The 23,870-nt window shown below is 37.8% G+C and overlaps 1 protein-coding gene across 1 annotated transcript in view; it reads left to right on the top strand.

Annotated features, from left to right (window-relative positions):
- Positions 1 to 23,870, top strand: part of PRKDC (protein kinase, DNA-activated, catalytic subunit) — a 134,433-nt gene that overhangs the window by 66,779 nt on the left and 43,784 nt on the right. Inside the window, exons 49-63 of the mRNA XM_042464437.1 lie at positions 847 to 990; positions 2,674 to 2,825; positions 3,310 to 3,441; positions 4,405 to 4,516; positions 5,006 to 5,130; positions 5,227 to 5,376; positions 6,409 to 6,582; positions 8,035 to 8,133; positions 8,707 to 8,917; positions 10,007 to 10,178; positions 13,247 to 13,266; positions 17,916 to 18,047; positions 19,374 to 19,553; positions 20,445 to 20,656; positions 22,943 to 23,081. Coding sequence (XP_042320371.1) covers positions 847 to 990; positions 2,674 to 2,825; positions 3,310 to 3,441; positions 4,405 to 4,516; positions 5,006 to 5,130; positions 5,227 to 5,376; positions 6,409 to 6,582; positions 8,035 to 8,133; positions 8,707 to 8,917; positions 10,007 to 10,178; positions 13,247 to 13,266; positions 17,916 to 18,047; positions 19,374 to 19,553; positions 20,445 to 20,656; positions 22,943 to 23,081 — 2,154 coding nt within the window. The remainder of the gene's footprint in view (positions 1 to 846; positions 991 to 2,673; positions 2,826 to 3,309; positions 3,442 to 4,404; positions 4,517 to 5,005; positions 5,131 to 5,226; positions 5,377 to 6,408; positions 6,583 to 8,034; positions 8,134 to 8,706; positions 8,918 to 10,006; positions 10,179 to 13,246; positions 13,267 to 17,915; positions 18,048 to 19,373; positions 19,554 to 20,444; positions 20,657 to 22,942; positions 23,082 to 23,870) is intronic.

The following is a 23,870-nucleotide window of genomic DNA, read 5'->3' as shown; positions in this document are numbered from 1 at the left end:
TGCAAATAAATAATGATTTTCATTTACGTAAAGGCTTTAATTTAAAACTTTTGGCCATGCAGCTCACATGCCTTTTGTACTATAATATGCATAGATAATATGCTTTGGCTTTAAGCAGACTAGTGTGCTAAGCAACATTATTTATTTTAGTGTTGAGTCTGTAGTCTTGTGTACTGTTATTAAGAAACACAATACAAAGTAGAACTTGCTTCTTACTCAACATATCAAGTTAGGTTGTAATAGGTGTCCAGAACCTTTCATAAGTAAAGGATAATAACTATGCAAAATATTTTATTTCATAGGACAGAGAGTAAATATGCAGTTTGGTAGAATCAGAAATATCAATTTTATAACTATATACACAGCATATCTCAATTGGAGATGATTAAGAGTACAAGATTAATGTAAGCTTAATAGCTGATCTAGTAAAATACAAAATCCCCTTACCTAGGTTATAGTACCTGTTATGATTGGATTGTATCTGACCCCATGTCTAGCCATTACTTTAATACACTAGCTGTTTTTCTGTACAATGACTTATAAAATTATGGTTATGAGACCTGCTGATGAACAAATATTTGTGAACACATATTAAGAATTAGAATGTTTCATGTCTGATCTGTGCTATGTACTTCTCTCAGGATGAAGATGGAAAGATTTGATAGGTTAGACAGTAGACAGAAAGATCTGATAGGTTAAAAAATCTAAGTGACATACATTTTACATTCAATGTATAAATAGAAATCTGTCCTTCTGTCAGATACCATATGATTATTTGTCTTTAAGATATCAAACATTTTCTCATTGTCAGTCATGTACAGATGACATCCTCTTCTTTGTCTCTAGGTTTTCCAGCCTTATGCAAAGCACTGGCTTGGCCCCTTACTGCAGCTGGTTGTTTCTGGAGATAATGGCGGAGAAGGAATTCATTACATGGTGGTAGAGATAGTAGTCACCCTGCTTTCCTGGACTAGTGTTGCTACTCCCAAAGTATGTGGTCAGAATAATTTAATACATAGTTTGTGTATGCATATGTATATTATCCATCAATTAAGATGAATTATTTTAGGATAAATGGAATTTATTGGTTTTTCATAAAAAGCACTATTTGCAATTCACGTATAACTTACCTATCTTAGTATTCTGAAAAGAGGTTTCAGAATATATGTGGATTTTACTGGATATGAGTGGTAGTATAGCAAACATGTTCATATTTATAAATGTAAACTTCATGTTGTCATATGTGCTGTAATTTTAACACTGATGAAAAACCTATGCTCTCCTCCAGAAGAATTACTCAACATAAAGTAGTTGATATAGCACCTTTAAATGGACCAGATTTTTTTTTTTTTTTTTTACAATATGGTGATGTTTTAGATACGCACTTTCTTCATCAGCATAGGTATCTGGAGAAAAAATAATGCCTTAAATCAGGAGAGGAGAACCTCTGATACATGAATCTAATCTGGCCTGCTGATCCCAATAATTCTGGGAGCCCTTACCTTTGACAGTTGCCACCTCCTCATTGAGAATGTGAGCTGTGGAGGTGTTATCTGTCACCTCAAATTACTGAACAGAAGTAACACTACAGTTTATCTTCACCCTAATCACTTTCCTATGGGGATATTGAACAGGCCAGGCTCTATTACTTTCTCAGTTCAGAGAGAGATGTGGAACTCTATGCCTCTATGTACAGAGAAAATGGCCATAAGGCTAAGGAAGGGCCAATACCAAGGGAAGAGAAGAGCCTTGATCCTGACACTGTTTGTGCACTGGCCAGATTATGTTGGACAATCGGATTCCCAAGAACCATATACTTTCCCACCTCTGCAAGATAATATATTTTGTGCTTAAGGTGGATTTAAACTATCTGGCTATCGGGCACTTGATGCTTATAAAAGATATGATAACTCTTGTGACTGTGGGGCACTCAAGTTTCTTTCAGTCTTTCAGAAGCTATGCACCACATGAACTGAGTACCAAAGGAAAATATAAACCACCTTGGGTCCCAGTTTTGGATGAAAGCAAAGTGGAGACACCAACAACAATTGCAAAAAGTAACAATGTTTGAAACAGGCCACATTATCCAGCAATAATGCTATGAGTCTTAAATTGATGAATACAATCATTGATGGTCCAAAATTACAGTCAGAAACACCCAATAGGCTGCGAAACTCTGGACGAATGATGGTCCAAACCACACTGCAGAAATAATCTTGTTTGAGACCACTTTAACTGCCCAGGCTCAGTGCTAGGGAATCATGGGAATTGTAGTTTATTGTGGCACCAGAGATCTCTGAGAGAAGGCTAAATGTCTCACAAAACAACAGTTCCCAGTGTTCCCTAGCATTGATCCAGGGCAGTTAAAGCGCTCTCAAACTGGATTATTTCTACAATGTGTTTTGGACCGATGATAATGATAATGGTGATAATGTGAAATAGTGAAAAGGAAACTTTTCTTTAGCTAGGTCTGCATTAAAACCATTGACTCATTTGAAGATAAAGTATATATAGACATAGTTTTACTGAAGTTGAAGATTATTTTAAAATGTGTACTATTGAATACAAATGTCTTTGTATTTTTTACTCTTTATAGTAGGTCTAGTAGGTTTAAGTAAATCTGTGCAGTTTATCAAATTCACACAATGTTACTTTATAATTTTTTTGTACTAGGGAAATATAAAAAACGAAGTGCTAGCAAACAGGTTGCTTGAGTTCCTGATGAAGAATGCATTTCATCAAAAAAGAGCAGTATTTAGACATAATCTAGAGATTATCAAGACAGTAGTAGAGTGCTGGAAAGACTGTCTCCTTGTACCATACAAGTAAGTAATTTTAATAAAAACAGAGCCACAGTATACAACTAGGAAAAATGTGTGTTTTAACAAGGCCTATAATTTGTAATACAAAAGTGTTCTGAAGTCTGATTTTTTTTCAAAAGTAGTCATAGCATTTGATGATATGTGCACATGATTCATTATGCAATTGTCATCCAGTTGTTTGCTCAGTAATCCAAACCTTATTTGTTGACCTGAGAATTATAGTTACATACAAATGAAACTCTCAAGCTATACTTCAGCTTTACCTAGAGAAATTAAAGGCCTTTAGAGATCAAGCCAAGAAGAATGGGTGTGAATAAATGAAGTTGTTTAGAAAACCGTTAGATACAGGATTTTTAAAAACATGCTAGCTTACACTCTTTGGATATTAAATGTGAATTTGACTCCCTCTGATTTCTTGAGATATGTCAACCTGTGAGTTACTACATTTGATGACCTCCATGATTTGTTTTGTTTTGTTTTACTCCAGGATAATATTTGAACGGTTTTCTGGTGGTGATCCAAATACCAAAGACAACTCAGTGGGAATTCAGTTGTTAGGAATTGTTCTTGCTAACAGTTTGCCTCCCTATGATTCTAAGTGTGGAATAGATAGTGTGAGGTAAGAAAAACAGCTTTCTCTGAAAAGTCTTGAGAAGCAATCAGTAACATTGTAGGTTAATCCTTGCAGCTGGAAACACTTGAGTTAGGTCCTCAAAAAGAATTTTTTCTCATAGGTTTAATCCTAAAAAGAACAAGTTTGTTGCCTGGTTTTCACAAGAAATTAGTTTCAGTTTTTCTTATGGTCAGTTTGTTTCTATAAAATTAATGTCTCCACAGGTTTCTTTGTAAGATGTCTATATTATCATAAACTTTAGAGTTTGGGATCAAACAACAGACACCTATAAATAAATAAATAAATAAATAATTTATATATATACAGTACCGCCCTTCCATCGATCAGGGCGGTGAACATTACAATAAAATCAAACACAATACAATAATATACACATATTAAAAACAAGTCAAAACCCCATCAACCAACCATCTTGCCGACCAAAGAGGGAGGTTTTGCCTACTCCTAGGAATACCTTAGAAAGTGTTTGAATCTAATTTTTATGTCTTAGAGAACTCCATTTGTAATGCTAAAATACAAAGACATTGTACAACTGCAGTGAGCACATGATCCAGTTTTCCCCCACGATCAACAGTTTGAAAGTATGTTAATAACCTGAGAAAGGGGATAATTATATTACAGTGATATGTTAGAACTTGCTTTTGCAAATATTAGGGTAGTGGTGCAAGAAATGAATATAAGAATTCACTGGAAGAATTAACCTCCTGGGAACTAACTTAACAATTTCAAGAAAATGCAAAAAAATTATGCATGTAATATTATTGTATGTTATGACATATATGTACTGTTCTAAATGCTAAGTAGTTAAATTAGGCACTTCATAATCCATGCTGTTTAGGTACATATCAAGAGATTTCAGATGTCTATTCTTGATATCTGTGTTGCAACATTCCCAAATGTTATCATGACATTCTATTAGTACTACAACAAATTTCTTGTTTCTGCCAGATACTTCCAAGCTTTGACTGACAACATGGCCTTAGTAAGATACAAGGAAGTATATGCAGCCGCTGCTGAAGTGTTGGGACTCACTCTTCAGTATATTGCTGAAAAGGAAAATGTGAGTAAAAGTATGGTTTCTGAGAGTGTTCTGTGCCATTTCAATTTTTACACTTCTGCCTGAACTAATCTTTGTGACATGCTTTTAAAGCAGCATAAATACTTATTTACTTCTGTGAGTCCATTGAATATTATAATATAACATCTGGGAGGGTATTTGAACAGAAATATCTTGTAATAAAAACGTAGGAATTGGCATGCTAGATCTTACCAAAGGCCACCCAGGTCTTTTGTGAATCAGATGCTACTGCAAAGTTATGGTGAAGATTGCTATCCTCAATTTGTACCTAGCATTTGTAAGCAGTTGCCTTGCCTCTGAAATAAAGGTTCTGTTCCTGCTAGTTTGATAGGCACTAAAAAATCTGGCATTCATCAAATGCCTAATCTTTAATCTTCTTGCTAATGGTAGTAGCATTAGCTTATTAAAAGTTTTTGTCTTGTTTGAATGGACATTTACAGGTGTGTAATTATATTTTCTCTATTTCTTCAGGTATTTGAAGGTCCAATTTATGACTTTGTCACAAAGCAACTAAAGCAACACCAAAATACCAGAGATGACAAATTTATTGTGTGCTTGAATAAACTAGCAAAGAACTTTCCACCTCTTGCTGATAGGTATATTTGATTTATGAATTGTCTATACTGTGGAGAGGTTCAGTTAGATAGCTGTGTTATAACTTGTCATGCTTTCTGAATTTTGGTTATGGAAAGGTTTATGAATACAGTCTTTTTCCTGATACCAAAACTTCATGGGGTGATGAAAACTTACTGCCTGGAAGTAGTGTTGTGCCGTGCCCATGAAATAGCTGATTTGTACTTGCAGTTGAAGAGTAAGGAGTTCACACAGATCATGAGTCACCGGTAAGTAAGCACATAACTAGCCTATCCTTTCTTTGTCTATGCACATACAGTATGATCAGTTGGAAAATGCTTCTGAATACACTTTATTTAAACAAGTAGGACTTGCTCAAAATAGTATTTGTATTTTGGCAAATTTGGCAAAGGCCAAATTACAGTGGACCCCTGTTATATGTTGGGGTTTGGTTCCAAGATCCCCTGTAGATAACAAAATCCGTGGATGCTCAAGTCCCATTAAATGTAATGACATAGCAAAATGGTGTCCCTTATAAAAAATGGAAAATCAAGGTTTGATATTTGAAATTTATACTTTTTTTGAACATTTTCAAACTGTGGATGCTTGAATCTGTGTATAAAAAATCCATGTACAGTATAAGAAGGGCCAACTGTACTATGTATGTTCAGTTTTGATAAGTTCTGTTGCCATTCTACAAAGAAGGATTTTTTTCATTTTTTTTCTAAGATGAAATTTGAAAGAATAGCTTTGATTTAAGTTGCAAGAATAGGTTTGTTGCAGTTTCCTGTAACTAAAGCACTGCCAGTTGTTGATGTGCTGTTTGTATTTTTAAATTCTGTGTAATGACACTTTTTAAAGTTCATTAAAAGTATTAAGAATAAACAAATCTTCTGAAATTAAGTATAAACAAATCTTCTCAAATTAAAATCAAATTCCTAAGCAGACAGTGAGACCTCAGTATTCATAGACTTGATTTCCATAGATTTGAGCATCCGCAGACAGCAAGCCTGCATTGTCCACAATTGTAGTGCGTGTACACAGCCGTAGCGCCATTGCAGACAACTGGAGTGAAGCCCTCCCTTCCTCTTTGCCTCTCTTCCTCTCTTTTCCTTCTTTCCTCTCTCCCCCTTTGAGGCTTCTGCCCCGGGCTTGGTTGTGGGCGGGATTTTTGTATCCATTGGTGGGGGGGGGCTGGAACAGATCTCCCGCAAATACCAAGGTCTGACATTACTCTATAATTGTTCACAGATAGAAGTTCAAAGAATAAGGAAAGAGTTTTATTGTTTATTATTTCCTAGAGATGATGAAAGGCAAACAGTATGCCTGGATATAGTTTACAAGATGCTACCTAAGCTGAAACCAACAGAAGTGAGAGAGCTTCTTCCTGCAGTAAAAGACTTCATCACACACCCTTCACCATTATGTCGAGGGCGAATGTATGATATTCTCATGTGGCTATATGATAATTACAGGTAAGCATTCAAACACAGGTTTCTTCAACAAGTATTCCAAGAAACTGCTTTCCTTCTTGCAAACTTATAGAACCTGCTACATGTTCCATTCAACTGTACGCTTGCTGTAAATGTCTTAGTTTCCCCAGAAACAGAGAAACCACAAGAGGACAATGCACAGAGAAATTTATGCTCCTAGTCACTTTACTTTCTCTGGCTATTTTATCATTTTCTTTGAGATAATTGTGCCTTCTTTCTCATTTCTGAGCTCTGTAAAGCAGAACCTGGGCTAGGGGAATGCTTTTTGGAGCTTGGAGAACAAGCTACAGACTAGGTTGCCTAGCTGACCTGCTGAAGGGCTACTTTGAGCATTGCATTTTGTGGTTGGGTAACACATGTGTCTAACTGCAACCTATCAATGCTAATTTTGGTAAGGTTGTTTGATCTTTTTTCTGAAGTAGCACAAAAGTATAGGAAAATTAGCTAGTACACATGAAGAGGACCACATCCACCCATATTTTCTAAAGGAATAAAATAAGTAACAATATGGGGGGGGGAACCAATCAGCATCTCCTGGTTTTCTGTGTTTGTGATTCATTATTTTTTAAATCATAGGGTTTATTGGATAGTATAGCATATAGGACAAAATTGTTTGAATCTAGTGCCCCCTATTGATCCATTTGATGACACTTTTAAAATGCTCTTTTTGTAGTTCAGGACTGTTTCTAAGGTTGCCTTTCCAACCTCATACACATTTGCAGTCCTCTACACTAGCTCCTCTTACTAGGAATTTGATGCTGCTGAGGATGTTGGGGGTGGGAGACTTATGTCTATGCCTTGTTTTGCCCCTGGACCTTGTACACATCCCTAGGAGTCTGTTTTTTGTTTCACCACCCAAAATGGTAGTACCTCCTGAAGCCTAAGGAGTTGCTACTGTCCATTTTGCTGAATTACAGTGCTTTTTCTCCCTTGCACACATTGCACCTTTTTTCTTCCTCCTCCATTCTCAAACTAATCTCTTCTTGCTTTTTTTCTGTGTACTCAAGTCTCCCACTAACAAAAGAGCATGAGGCTGAGTTGGAGTACCATGCCAAGCAAAAGCCAGCATGATATTGTTCTTCCCACTGAAGTAAACATGCAGTAACAAGAGAAAATGTCTTATTTCCATTTGTCTTTGGTCTCCCTACTCCCTTCCCTTGTGTATTTTAGATTATAAACCTCTTGTGCTAAGGAACTGTCAGAACTGTTTTTTTGTAAAATGCCATTTTCATAGATAATGTTATATAAAAATAAACTTTTTAATATAAAAACATATTCAATATGTTTATGGTTTAATGCTAAGATAAATAAGTAGTCTCATTGTCTGCTCAGAAAAGTATTGATGCAACATAGCAACAGTCTTTTGTGTGAGTGAATGAAGGAAGAATGGAGCTGAACTGTTCTTGGTTTTTTCTCCCTTTAATGTTTAATCAGGGATTCTGAAAGCCAGGTAGATGACATGTCTTCTGACGTGTTTCAGATGGCAAAAGAAATTTTGCTTCAAGGATTGATTGATGAGAATTCTGGACTACAGTGAGTAATGCATGTTTGAGTTTTTGCAGCTAGAATAATGAAGTCCTAATTACTGTTTCCTCTCAGAAATGAATTTTCTTTGAGTCTGTGTCAGATTATTGACTAAATGGTGGGACATCACCAGAAAATTTTGTATATTTGTATTTTGGGTGTGTGATATTTTTGTGATACTAAATTACATGAAGTATGAAACTGGACATCCTATACATGTACACTCAGAAGTAAGTCCTGTTGCACTGAGTGGGATTTACCCCAAGATAAGTGGGGAGTGCAGCCTAAATCACTTAATAAATTCAGAACTAAACAGTCTTTCTTAAAAACATGAGTTAGGCCTAAATGTTGTGTTAGGATAGAGTTCCTCAAACAGACTGGCCTGTCAATAGGCAGAGTTAGGTGGCATATGCTGAGGGGCAAAAATGGTAGCCAATACTCCTTATTCCCTATTGTATGTGGAGCTGTGTATGCCACATGATTAATTCTACCCCAGACACCATAAAATTGGGCATGCTCATAATATTATTGCATTGTAGCATGTGATTCAGTAAAAACGTGTAAATCTGCTTTCTTTTACAGATTAATTGTTAGAAATTTTTGGAGTGATGACACTAGATTACCAACAAATACCCTTGACCGTATGTTGACTTTGTTAAATTCCTTATATTCTGTCAAAATTGAAACTCAGTATTTGAGTTTAACTACAAATTTTCTTCTTGAGATGACCAGTAGGAGCCCAGATTATTCCAGAAAAATGTTTGAATATCCACTTTCGGAATGCAAATTTCAGGTGAATGCATATTTTATTATATTGTAATGCTAATAGGATAGTGTTAAGGTGCCACAATCTGTCAAATCAGAGCCACGGAAAACCATCAGCCAGCTGTTTGATTATATTACTTCCATTCTTTATTAAATATAAACTGAGGGAATAGTTTTGACATTTAACATTGTGCAAATTTAATATTTTTACAAAACATAGTAGTAATCAACTAAATAGATACATTTTCCCATTTTTATTGTTGATTATAGTTGATGACTATTTATAACTAATTAGAAATGATGCAAAGAGCTCAAGGCACAATAAATTAATATCACATCCTTGCCTCCTGGTTGATCTGGTATTTTCTATGAACAGAAGGAACCTTTTCCTCCACAGTATAGTTTTTCAAAGGTGTATTTTGCTGGATCCATTACCACACACATTGTTAAGTAACAATAATGTCTCTTTCCCATTTAGTGTGATAACATCGTGTAGCCAAGGATCCTATTTCATGAACAACCTATATAAGCCCTTAGTAAATCTTTAAATATTTTCTAGCAAGAGTTGCTCAAAATTTGATCTTGAACATATTTTTTAAAAAAAGAATCAATGTTTATTAGAGTGAATGCTTTCCCCTTGCACTTTAGTTATTACTTCCTAATATGAAAACTTTTAACTAATCAGAGTATACTTGCTTTCTACATCTCCTCAAACATTTGGATTATTATTATGATTATTATGATTATTATTATTATTATGCTTTATTTATATAGCGCTGTAGATTTGCACAGCTCTGTACATACAAACAATAAAATAGATAAGAGTAAACCTGGCCATGGCGTACAGTCTAATAAATAATAGCATAATGCATATAAATAATACATAATAATACAGGAAAGGGTTCAAGATTTCCTGTCATGAAATACTAATTAGATATAGAACCTAAATTGTATATACTTGATTCCAGTTCAGGTATTTTATTATTTTTTATGATTTTGAATTTTCTTTTTTTCTTTAATTTTTTAACATTCTAGTCACAAAGCCCAGCAGACAGTTGAGAAAGAAGATATTTTATTTTAAAGTAAGGTTTTAACACCTTATATTTCTCTACTCAAGGATTTTGATATTGACTCAAATTGGAGATATCGAAGTACTATTCTTACACCTATGTTTGCGGAGACCCAAGCCTCTCAGAACTCCAACAGGTATCGCTCACAGGAAGGATCCATGGGGGGCCAAGTAAGGGCTACACAACAACAATATGAATTTACCCCCACCCAGAACATCAGTAAGTATCTATATTATCATGGTTTGGAAGGAATGGCATGTACATGAATGAATTTATTAGTCTTTAATATCCAGTAGTAGAATTCTGCTTGTGCACAAGTGACATCCAGTATAAGTGAAGTAGACACCATCTTCACTTCATGTTTCTGCTTCCTAAGTAATCTAAAAGAAACTGTTCTGGAAAACTGGGAAATACTCTGGAATTGTTGAGGTTTTTTTTAATTACTCCAGAGGTTGTTGGCAGGAAACTGAAAATCCCACTGCTACTGCCAGCATCACATTAGATTTAGAGTCAAGATGCCAGAAGACTCACTTGTTTCTCATTCAGCATACTAAAATAGCTAACCTAAGGAAGTTGTTAAATTATGTCCACTTCATGTTTCCTTTTGTATTATTCAGCCTATTTATGCTTTCATGTGGAACCATAGACAGGTGTAACTTAGTTAATGAAACCTTTGACAGCAAAACTTCTTCATGCTTGCACATCCCCCCTCCCTTCTCATCCTCTGTCTAACTGAAAGCTCATTATGGGGAATTTGGTGGAGGAGGTATGGAGAGATACAAATTTTCTGTGTCAGGTTGCAGCAGTGTGTGTCAACAGTAACTAAAGCTTGAGGTGGGAAAACCAATTCTATGGTAGTTGTGTATGCACCTGCCTACAGCAGGCAAGGTAAGCTTCAGCTACCTCCAGAATTCCTTACTAAATATGTGTGAACATAAAAACAGAGAGAAAAAACAGGATAGTGAATAAAGCACATCAGCTACTGCCACCATGTTAAAAAAAACATAGAGCTAGAAGTTTGGTTACCAAAATGGAAATCACAAGAGGAGAAGAGGCTGATGAAAGAAAAAGTCATCCATAGATACATTTTAAAAGAAACCTTCAAGTAGTTTATACTGTAGAAAGGGTTACTTGACTTGGTGTTTCATATCACACATGCATGTTGTTCATGTGCTGGGGTGGTGGTGGAAACATGCTGAACCATTTTTCCTTTTTGTGATTTAGAAATTTACCTTTGGTAACAGATTTTCTGTTAAAGACATAATGTTCAGGGGGACTTTAATTTTGTTAACTGATGTACTATATAGCTGTCCTAGAAAGACTAGTATACTTGAAGCAACTGAGTTTTCAGACTGAACCTTCTCCAATACTCTTATCTTCATTTAACTGTTTTTGGTTATAACTGCTTTGAACAAAAGAACTATTTTGGTGGGGAGAGGCAACTGGTTTCATGTGTATTTTACTTATACAGTAGACACTCCACATTTGCTGGGCTTAGGGGCATTGGACCCTTGTGAAAGTGAGAAAAGTGCAAATAAGAATAAACACTCTTTTTTTACCTGTGAGAAAACCTTTCTAGGAATCTCTAGGCTCTCCTTTGCAACTCTGTGACAAACATCTGGCAAAAGTGTCCATAGAATTGCACTGGATGATCTACAAATGCGTAGAGAAGTGTTCTCTCTAGGAATCTTTAGGTCTTCAAGTGTGACTCTGTGGTCAATTTCTTGCAGAGTCGTGCTGGAGAGATTCCTAGTGAGAACATATTGAACGAATCCGCTAATTATCAAATCCACAAAAGTCAATGCTGCAAATGTGCAAGGACAACTGTATAGTGATTTTGTGGTGCTGAGGTCCGGGGGGAGAAGTTTGTTAACGGGTAAGAGGAAGCAGTGGGGACACCCGTGGCAGGAGTAGACTGTTGCCGTCAGCCGTCCGAAAGCCGGTCTTCCATCCATGCGCTCATTAACAAACGGATGACAGATCACACAAGAGCGCCTTCCAAACCATTAGGTCCTAATTTTGGGAAGAAAGGCTAGGTCTGCCCAGGGGATGAAGTGGAACAGCAAGCTAAGGTTTATAACACTCCAATTGCCTGGCCCGCAGGTTTGTTATCTGAGATTGCTTTCACTACTGCAGATATGGGCAGCAATGCCTCGACTTCCTCCCCCTAGGCGCAAAAGTCTGTCAGAGGGGAAATGATGGCACTGATGGGGCAAAAGGGCAAAACTCTCGGGCTTTGTGATGTGATATTTTCCGCATCACACTGGGGGAACGATGTAAGGAAGTGACCTAATATAAAAAGCATAATGACAACAGAACAGTCAAGAGAAGTGATTTCAGGATTAAAAATCGAATAGAAGCGGGGCTTCAAGTAATGTGGAACATTGTATAAGATAAATTACATGGGGGCCCTGAGGCAGCCGCTGGGATTTGATCCAGCAACCCGCTGGTGGTAGAGGGCTAGATAAGAATAAGAGAATAAGAAAGTTTATGATTACCCCCAGCCCTTCCATAAACAAATGATGCAGGGCGGGGCTTACACGATTTATAAAAAACATTACAATACAGGTTTAAAATCCCAATAAACAGTGATGAAAACACCTTAATACAAAAACAGGAACAGGAAAACAATAAACTGGGAAAATACAACGATCAGGGGCACAAAGTGAGACATCAATCGGAAAGTCAAAAAAAGCGGGGGAGAAGATGGAGGAGAACGGGGGCAGGAAAATAAATAAGGACAAAGCAGGTGGAAAGGCCAAACACGAACAAGTATGCTTCCAACTGTTTTAAAAACAGCTAACGAAGGCACGGTCGGTTTCGTAGGGGTGGCGGTGCGAAGCTTTCAGGAGCTTATTCCTATTAGGAGGGGGCAGCAAAGATAAAGGCCCTCTGCGAGGGTCCGATATACGTTGGAGCTAGGGACCTCAAAGTTTACTGTCCCAGAAGGGCGGAGTACCAAAATCTGGGGTACCAAAATCGTGGCATTGCTCAAGTCCATTATATACACTGGCATAGTAAAATGATTCCTTGTCGCTTAAATAAAAGTTCTTGGAAATTTTTTCGGGGAGGGAGAATTAATTTTAAGCCATGAATGCTGAAGTTCATGGATGCAGTATCTGTGGAAAAACACAGAGGAACTGAAATGTATTTGAAAATCAAAGATTCAATTTCAAATTTCAATATAGATCTTAAATGATTGCTATGGGTAAACAATTCAAATTCAAGGTTCAACCAAGTAAGATTTGTGTTTATTGTTAAAATTAAAATTTATTTGTTAAAAATAGAATTTTTACTAAGTTTAAACGTAATTCCTTCTGTCTGATATTAGGTTTTTAGATGAAACGGGGCAGAAATTCTGAGAGAGGACGACTGCGGAGGACGCTTCTTGAAACAGATCAAGAAAAAAGAAAAGCTTAGTTTGATATATGCAAGGAAGGGTTTGTTGTTTGCTGAAACAGAAAACAAGGAGAAGTCTGTTTCCTATTGTACGAATCATAAAGTGGTGATTAGGAAACCCCTTTCCTAGAAAACATTCTGCGAAATATGCTTAACACGATAGATTGCATACCTTGGTTTATCTCTTCGAAAGAGTAACATTGTTGGTTGTCCAGTATCCATTGGTAATCATTGGCTAAAAAAAATTATTACATTTTTGCATCAACGGTTAGTTGTGGGCTTAAAGGCCAAACACTCTTTCTTCCATGGGCAGAGTTAAGCTGTGGCCTCTGACTTTACATTCTTATCAAAATACTCTTGGTTTCCTCACAGAGTCTCCATAAGGTTTCAAACGCCCTTACCAAAAACCTCAACTCATGCATTCAGTACATTCTTTGCATACGTCTATCAAAGCTATTTTATATGCTATCACAATCTGAATGAAAAGTCTCTAGCCTGGCTGCTTGTCTCGGTGGCCTTTTATACCATAGATATGATTCAGTACTTTGGCATGTTACAGAATGACACAAATTAATCAGCTGCTGTGTCTATTTGGAGCGCTATTGCTGTTAAATGATGCATGGACATCCCTAACGAATCCGGAGGATGAAAAACGTGCAATAAAGGATGCGAGGTTGGCTTTGGACATGACCTCAGGAATCTTAGGAACCATGCTTATTTTTAACACAGCATACATCCAAAGAGACCAGAAGAGCTTTATTTTTGGCTAGTATGTAAAAGGCCTTTGTTTTCTACTATCAGATGTAAGGTTTTCATCACAGTGACCACCCCCTCATGCATCCTTTAACCTTTCCTTAGCCCTTTAGTTCTTCTCTCTTTTGTCCTATTTCACTATTTATTTAGCTTCATTGTCTTGGTTGAATGTGTATAACCATTCTTGTGATCATCTATTTTTGTTTGTTCTTAGTTCAACAATAGACTGCCTTTGCACATTCTCTTCCTTGAAGCTTCCTTAGTCAGTTTATTTAGGATCACCGGGGTAGGCAAACCTGCGGCCCACGGGCGGATGAGCCCGGCAAGGCCTTGGGACGGCCCCCGCTCCCTGTTTCCCCGCCAGATTGCGCCGGGACCTTTGGCCTTCACTCTGAGGGTGGGGCCTTTGGCCTATCAGGAGGAGGCGGGCAAGGGGGAGCAAGCGGCAGGCAAGGGGGGGGCAAAATTGTCTATAGAAGCTCCGAAAACAGGCATTTATATAACATTTTTTAAAAAATCAGCAAATTTTTGTTGTGTGTCCCAATTTTAAAAAAAAAAAAGTGTTCCTCCATGTGAAAATGTTGTCCTCATTTGAAAAATTTTGTCTACGGTCGTCTCCCGGTTTATTATTTAATTAATGTTTTAAAAAAAATTTCAGTTAAATTATTACTTTTTTGGCCCCTGGCCCAAAAAGGTTGCCTACCCGCTTTAGGTCTATGAGCTTTCTGACTAGTAGTATGATGTCATCTGTATACCTTAGATCTTGATTACTCCTTCCTCCTATTTCGCTCCCTTTTCCTTCAGTTCTCCAAGCCTGCTTTCCTATAAAATGTTATGCATACAAGTTGAACAGATTGGGTAAGTAAAAGGATGCAGCCTGCCTGACCCCTTTGCCAATGGGGAAACCATTCTGTTTCTCCTTGTTTGTTCTGCCCTCTTGTCCTAAATGCCCAATTTCTCATCGGACTATCAGATGTGTTTGTCACTCCCATGTCTTTTAAAGGCATTCCATAGCCTTCATGGATTCTGTGCAGTCAAAGGCTTCATATAGTCTACTAAATACATGCTTTTGACTTATTTTTTGAACTGTTGGTGCACTCCATTAGCCACGTATGTTTGCAGCTGTGGTTCCTAGTGCTCTTGCTCCCCAAACCCAAGTTGAACATTGGGACTTTCTTTGTCCATGGTAGGGCTTGCGTCTATGTTGCAGAAATGTTGAGCATAATTTGCTTGCACTGAGAGTTAGAGCTAGGGGCCCAGAACGGCTGCAATACATTTGCTCCTGTGCTCCTTTTTTATGGATGGTGATGTATATTGATTGTTCAACTGGTGGCACGGTGTTTTGTTTCCTATATACTAAACTAAACCAACTAAAACTATGTGGTTCACCGTGGAGTTGCCGTGCTGTCAGTGTGGATGGATTGTGGCAGATTTGGGCTTTTCTTTTTACTTGTAGTAGGTGTGATTAAGACTGAGCAACTGTTCCTGGTGATTGAGGTTTTTTCCATTCTCTTCTAATGAAGCGTCCATCTCCTTTTTACGACATGTTGGTGGGGGTCATCTTCATGTGGCGCGTCGGTCCATGTTTCCCTTCATTTTTGTCATCCCCTTTATTAGAAAACTTTTGTGTATTGCATCACAGTTGTCTTTTTATTTCCTTCTTGATCTTGAATTTGTTGTCTTTATTGTCATAGAGCATCCCCAGTTCTTGGTTTGGAATATTCCTCGTTGATTTCATGGATCTTGTGGAATTAGGTTTCTTATATTTCCTTTTATTTTTTTTATTATTTTTTTATTGATTTTTTATACCTCTAATCTCTGCATTGAGCCTTTGTTGTTGTCATTATCTTTATTCACACAGTAATTGTACCCTGTTGCATTCATGGTTCTGAGTTTATTCCTGTCTCTTCTTTTGTTTGTTTCTCTTTTTTACTTTACTTTGCTTGTCGTAGCATTTTTCATTTGTCACCATGGTGTCTTCCTTTCTTTTTTTTCTAGTAAAGTGTCTGTCTGTATTTCTTTTATGTTATCCTGGGCTTCTTCTGGACCATTAATTCTTCTGGTTCATGGTCAAATTAGCTTAGTAGCACAAATCTTATATTCCTTATATTGGCAAGTTAGTAAGTACAGTAACTTCTGTTGAGATATTGTTCAGTTAAAATTTTGGTACTGATGGCTTTGATTTTGTCCTCTTCTTGAGAGTCTTACTCTCATTTTTGATATAAGCAATGGATTCTCTGTGCCACATCAAGCACTTGCAGTCTTGGCCAACAAAAATGAAGTTTCTTCAGAATCATAGAATATAGAGTTGGAAAATGAGACCACTAGGGCCATCCAGTCCAACCCCCTGCCACTGCAGAAGAAATCCAAATCAAAGCATCCTGACAGATGGCATCCAGCCTCTGTTAAAAGCCCTCCAAGGAAGGAGGACTCTATCACCCTTCATCATATTGCTCTTTATTATATAGTCTAATTTTATTTTTTTTATATTAAACTATCTATTATGTCGTGTGCTATAAGCCTTCTCTTTGATTTGATTGAAAAAGCTTTGTTTGGCAGTGAATAGATTATAGGCCTAACAAAAAATATATCAGACACTCACCTACCTCATTCCTTTTGCTTGCAGCAAAACATATAAATAAGTTTTTATTCTATTTTCTTTGCTTTACAACTTTGGTGTTCCAGTCACTATTATCAGCTTGACATCTTGTGTTTGTGTGTTCTCAATTTCTTCTGGACCTCCTTCATAAACATATATTTCTTCCTCTTTTGCCTCTGTGGTTGATGTGTATACTTGAATTATGATGTTATTCACAGATTTTCCATGTCGTGTTATTGAGATTATTTGGTCTGAGTTTGCATTGTATACATTGGCAGGGTACATACCTCCGCTTTGCGGCGCTCTGCCGCCGCCGCCAGTAGGTCCGCGGGGGAGCCGGAGCCTTCAGACGGCCCGACTCCCGCGCGGACCGAAAAAGAAGCTCCAAAATGGAGCTTCTTTTTCCGTCGCGTTTGCGACGTAGCGAGGCGCCAGGGGCGCACTCGCTACGTCACAAGCAACGCGACGCGTACGGACGCTCAGCTTCCGATACGCAAAGATGGCACCGGCCATGTAGAAGGGCCGGCGCCATCTTGTGCGGACGGAGTCCGTACTAGGCCCAGGGGCGTCTATAAGAGACGCCCCTTTTTTAAAATGGGACGTCCTCCGGACGTCCCAAATGGCGGTGCAGAAAGCACCATTGACTGCTTTTGCTATGTCTCTCCTTAGTATTGTATGGTCACCTCTTTTCTTCATGTATTTTCATTCCCTGAGTAGAACACTGTGTAGTTGTTTGAGTCAAAGTGGCCCATTCCTATCTATCTACACTCACTTCCTCCCAGTACTGCTATATTCATGCATTCCATTTCCATTTTCATTATGTCTGGCTTCCCTTGGCTCATGCTTCTCACATTCCACATTCCTATTATATGTGTGGTGCTGCTCCAGATAGCATTTGAGCAGATCTGCTATTTGTCTCCCCATCCTTTGGAGTTTTCTATGTCCTTGGCTCATCTGCCAGTAATAGCTACGTTACTGTAAACTTTCTAGGGCTAACAGATTTTCTTGTGTGATTAAAAAAAGAAAAAGTATCTGAGGATAAAGAGTAAGAGAAACAATTCAAAATGAATTTTTCTGTAGCTTGCATTTTACTGTAATAGTTTTACAAAACCCTTCTACACATATGTATTCAAATAGTTTGAACAGCTAATGTATGATATACCACTTTTTTCTACTCATAACTTCTAAATTGTCAATTGTTGCAGGAAATAAAAACTCAGATGAAGATGAAGCAAGATGCTCAGGTCACTCTCTACAGGAAATACAGACAAGGTGACCTCCCTGACATCCAGATTGAATACAGCAGTCTAATCACTCCTCTGCAGGGTGTGGCACAGGTATTACAATCTTATCAGAATTTCCTAATTAACTTAGGTTGTAAAGCAGTTTTGGCAAACTTGTTTTGAAACTGATATTAATAAAATTTGGCCTCCAGAATTTGTACAGTCCACCCTCCATATCCGTGGACTTGCCATCTGCAGATTTGACTATCCACAGATGGCAAGCCCGTGTGGGGAGTGGCAGAGGAGGAGGAGGAGGTGGGGAAGACATGGAGGCAAGAGATGGCGGGGTGAAGAGGAGAAGTAGACAGGCAACAGAGCGAAGAAGAAGGAGGTGGGAAGAGGAAAAGGAGGCAAGAGGCGGTGGAGGTGAAGAGGTGGAGGTGGGCAGAGGAGGAGCAAGAGGCGGAGGGGCAAAGAGGAGATGAGGAAGGAGGCATAGGTGAATGGGGGGAGAGGAGGCAACCTGTTGCTGTGCGCTGCAGTGACAGTGCCAAGGTAGGTTTTGGGGGGTGGCAAATTCCCATTGTCCCCAATGGTGGTGCAACCACATGGCTGCACCACCATTGAGGACAATGGAATGGATGCTCCGTGGATATTGAGGGCCCACTGTATTCAGACCTTACAGATCATTGCAGCCTGGAGAGCAGGGATGTCACTGGGAGGCTGTACTGTATTTAAAAAGTTAAAATCAAAATTACATGATTAAATTCTTTTAACATCTTCTTTAAAAACATCACATCATAATAAAATTTTCACTACTAGTTGTGCCAGATTTCCCCCAGGGTTATGTTCTATGGTGTACCACTCAAGATAGTCAAGGCTTTGTAGTAATGTATTATAAGGTCTGTTTCTTACTGTTCTCAGATAGCTTTTGAGAGGATAAATGTATGACCAGTGTCATTTGTGTGTTGTAGCAAACCATTTGTTAAAAAGCCTATTGCTTTCTTTGAGCCTTCTAAAATCTGACCATGTATGCTGTTGTAGTAGTACTGAGAATTAAGTAGGAACAGTTCTTTTGTATATCACTGTAAAGAATGAACTATAGAAGCATATTTTATAATACCCTATTATTGAGCACCATTTCATAGGGTTGATACTACTATCATTTGTTATAACAAAATATTCATATCAGCATTGGTAAGATATTAAAAACTGAACCTAGCAAGAACTTGTAAATTATTATTACAGTACCATAAAACTTGACAGATATATTTGTGAAACATTGTTTTTCCTTCAAAACTTATTTTAAAAAGACATGCTTTACATTTGGCTTTACATTTGGCTTATAATGCACTCCAAATGTAGTATACATTTCTCTGTGCTGTGCAATGTTATTCCCATTTGCACCAACAATTGATTATCTGCTTTGTCAATTTACAGAGAGACCCTAGACTTGCCAAACAGCTCTTCAGCAGTTTGTTTAATGGAATTCTGGAAGAAATGAAAAACTCCAAGTCTCAGTTTGAGAAGAACAGTGTCATCCAGCAATTGGTGCAAGATTTCAACCATTTTCTGACTGCAACTGTGTTGTATTTTCCACCATTCATAGCCTGTATCCAGGTAGTGCTTTCTATGTTGTATTTGAGAACAAAGGAACACTTCTGCCTGAACATTCTCCATATTCTTAACACCCCAAAACTCTATTCAGATCTTATCAATTACTCTCTCCCTAATTGCCCCAACTCTGTTTCTAACTGCCCCTGTCTGTTTCTGACTGGATGTATCTAACCCTTTTACATACATGTATGTAGTCTTTATATTTATTCCTCATAGGCCTCCCTCACAGCTTTCAATGAGCTTTAATTGGCTGGCTCTGCCCAGCCCTTGCCCAGTTTTTCCTTCCTCCTTCAGAAGTCAGTGCTCTTAATGAGGCCTTCACAAGTGTCTGTCAGGAGCAATGAGATATAACATCTTAAAACAAACAAAACTTTACTAGTTACACCTATTACAGTACTTACCTGTAATTTCCTTACAACCTTATATTCTGCAGTAGATTTAGCACAGTGTACGATAACTTCCCAATGTAACAGTTCTTAATTTACCCACATTAATAATTTATGATATTAAACGTTTATCTTTGGCAAAAACAAAATTGGTTCTGAAGTAGTGAGACTGGATGGAGGTTAGAAACATTTTACAGTGAGTATATCAGGCTATATGTATGCATTACTTTAAATGTATATTCACTGCCAGAACAATGACAGCTATATAATTTCCCATTTATATCAATTTATTTGTATATTCATTGCACAGTGTTGTACATACCTTACCCTGTGCCATGAGGAGAGGAAACATGAGAAGCGTACATTACTCTCAAACAAAATATTACAGAATGGAGTGGGAAAGAGAACAGGTGGTGATCAGGGTTCTTTTGCTGTGGCTTACTTCTTATGACATTATTCCAGTATCAAAAAGCAATCCCAATAGCTAATAATGACTTTGCTTTAACAGGAAATGAGCTACCAACACAAAGAGCTTCTCAACCTTAATGCTTCTACTGTAAGTACTAGTTGCTTAGCAAGTTTGCAGCAACCGGTTGGTATCTTGCTACTTGAACAAGCTTTAGTTTACCTTTCCCCTGAGGAGGAGGAACCACCCTCCAAACGGATGCGTGGGACGAGAGAAGTTTCACCTGATGTGACCAGATGGATTGAACTTGCCAAGTATGTTTTTATAGATTTAGAATAGTTTTAGAACTGCATGAAAATGAATGCTTGTCAAATTAATTGTGGTGATCTCTTGTTATTCTCATCCAGCACAGATGGAGCTATTCATTAATAGGTTAATTCCTGTTGCAGTATAGGCTAGGCAAAATACCGCATTACTTAAAATGAACCTTGACAGTTCTCATCTTCTACTGTTTCAGTTCTTGCCTCTCCCAGGAAAGGTGGTATGTCTGTCTCCCCTAATTATTGTGGCCCTAGTTCTTAAATTTAAATTTCTCCTTTTTCAATCTTTCTCCTTTCTCAATCCTATACTTTTTTTTAAAAGCCCTTAATTTTTTCTTGCCCAGGTTAGTTCTTCTTCACAAGTATTTTTCTTCCCTTCACACCTTGGTTTCAAATATGCCTTTGCGATAGGAAAGTTAAAGCCAAATCCACCAAACTTAGCTCTACTTCTTAGAGCTCTCCTGCCCCAAGGTACGCTTGTGTAGTTTGTGACATGAGTGCACTCTTTAGCTGCCTTCCCCAGGAACTTCAAAGATGTGCATATAACAGCACACATACATACATGATGGCAATGGCTGACTTTTCTGGAGCCATCTGTGCTAAAAAAGCTGTTGAATCTGTTTGTATTGAAACAGATCCTCAGCCCTACAACAACTGAGTCACTGGAGTCAGTTACCATTCAGCAAAAAATTAGAAATAGAGGTTTTAGCTTGCAAGGGGGCTATGGAAATGGGAAGCACCCCGTCAGGACCTCCAACTCCACCAAACCTTGCTACAGCAGTTGCAGCCCCAGTTTCCTTTGCTGTGCCTCTCAAGCCCAAGAGATTGTATGCACATGCTACAATCTCTCTTTGCAGTCTTTTTGAATCCCATGTTATGGACGCCGGACATTTTGAGCAAGATGATACCATACCTGGTGCAGTGCCTATGCCTTTTCTAATGCTCATGCTCATATTTGATCAGAGTACATGGCCAGCAGATTTTCTCTATGACAGCAAAGAAGCTGAAAGGAATAAACCAACCTCCTCCTGCTAGTCATGGTGCCTCTAAAAGACTCAGATATGATCCAGCCCCTCCCCTCTCCACTCATGGCAAAATGACTAGCAAATTGTTTAACTTGTTTTAATATTGTTTTTAAGTTGCCCTTTGGTGTAGAGCACAGCATAGGCACCTTGAACGCACAAGCACACACACATAAATATTTTAATAATAACAGTGATGTGCATGTTTCATGATGGATTTAGGAACAAACAGGTCCTTTCAAGAAATATAATGAACATATACAGAAAATCATGCACTTTGCCTCAACAGTGTGGAGAATGACAAAGTGGGAAAAACTAGATCAAGAATAATGTTTCAGACCACATTACTGTATATTTTATAACAAATACCTTACAGATTAGGAAAATGTTGTTCATATATCAGCTCCCAGCACAAGAGTGAGAAGCGTTGGTATCTCCAAATGTAGATGAAATATTACATCCATCATCCGTCATCCTTGCCCAGGTTTGCTGAATATGATGGGAATAATAGTCTAACATCTAGACAGTCACAGATTCTCCAGGTCTGCCCTAGCATATGGATTGTTATAGTATTTTTAATAGTCCTAACGTAGAAAGAAGAGGGTGGAGAAAGCAATGTTTGCCAAATAACAATCGGGTAGATTACTACTGAAGTGACAAGGCAGGATTTAGGAAGCCATATCCAGGGTGATTGACGCCTGCTGTCAGTTAGTAGATCATGTGGGTGGTATAAATTCATTCAGAGGAATAAAAAGAGATGGAGAATGAAACTGTCAAAAGAGTTTATAATTAATTGCTTCTGAGTATGAAGAACACAAAAGATCCCACCCCTGGTTGGCATCAAATACTTGGACATTTGCACTGTACAGAGCCCACTCTCTGATCTTCCAGCTTTTGGCTCTATATCCAGAATGGGGCAATCACCCTTGGAGGCAAGACCAGACCCGATATGTCAGGATGAAGGCAACAGAATATAAAATGAAAGCTATATGTGTAAACAAACCTAATGTGGCTGAGATTCTGTCTATCATTAGCCATAAATATTGCTGGATGATCTTAAGCCAATTGATACCAACCGCCTTCATGTGTTTCTAAGGCTAGAAGGAATAGAACTCCTTAGAAGGCAGGAGGGATGAAGTATAATAAATACAGAAACTGTCATGTCATTTTATTTATTATAAGATCTGACATATAAATAATTTTGCTAATCAGATACAAATGTATTAATTATACCTTGTGATTTCCCCACACTTTCTAGACTTTATCGATCCATTGGAGACTATGATGTGTTGCAAGGTATTTTTAGTGGAAAGATTGGAACTAAGGAAATTACACAGAAGGCTTTAATAGCTGAGGCAAGAAGTGATTATGCTGAATCTGCTAAACATTATGATAAGGTACAATGATATTCTAAATTACCTTGTTTTCAGATTGATGTAGAAAAAAGTATTCAGGCTCAATATATATATTTTAAGAAACTCCAAATCAAACTTCTCCTTTGATCATAGTAATAGTCTTTGTGACTGAAGGCTTGAATTGCAATTAAAAGGTATTTAGACCTCAGGAAGATTTTAGTAGTTAGTATCTTTAAAAGGAGAAAGAGGAGTCCAAAAAAGAGAAACAGGAACAGTGTATAGACTGGCAGAATTACATATAAGATAGGTTCGACTCAGAATTGTTAATGGACTGCAAAAAGATGTCAAGGAAAGTCCCATAAGAGTCTGATATTTTACATTGTTAATTAATTGCACAGCTGCTGTCCTCTGCTGAAGATAATACAGTGGTGCCTCGGGTTACGAAATTAATTCGTTCCGCCGCCGCTTTCGTAACCCGAAAAGCATTCGCAAGCCGAAATGCCATAGGATTTTAACAAAGTTAAAAATACAAAACATATAAAATCCCTGGTACCCTCCCCTCCTTAAAAAAGTATTCAATCCAATGCAATATTTAAAAAACAGAACAAACAACAACAACAAACAAACAAACATACAAGTTAAAAACTGACCAGAAGGTCAACAACATCATACCAACAAACAATCAGTGGGAGCAGCAGTATCTTTCCCAGACGTTTTTCTAAGGCCAGGTTCTCTATTCTGGGAAGGCCTGCCGGAAGAGATCCATCTTAACAGCCTTTTTAAAGCTGTCTAAGGATGTAAGTAGACGGATCTCATCCGGCAGGGTGTTCC

This window comes from Sceloporus undulatus, chromosome 4 (assembly GCF_019175285.1).
Source record: "Sceloporus undulatus isolate JIND9_A2432 ecotype Alabama chromosome 4, SceUnd_v1.1, whole genome shotgun sequence".
Classification (NCBI taxonomy): Eukaryota; Metazoa; Chordata; class Lepidosauria; order Squamata; family Phrynosomatidae; genus Sceloporus; species Sceloporus undulatus.
Note: the sequence above shows the minus strand (reverse complement) of the source record. Positions and strands in the feature narration are given on the sequence as shown.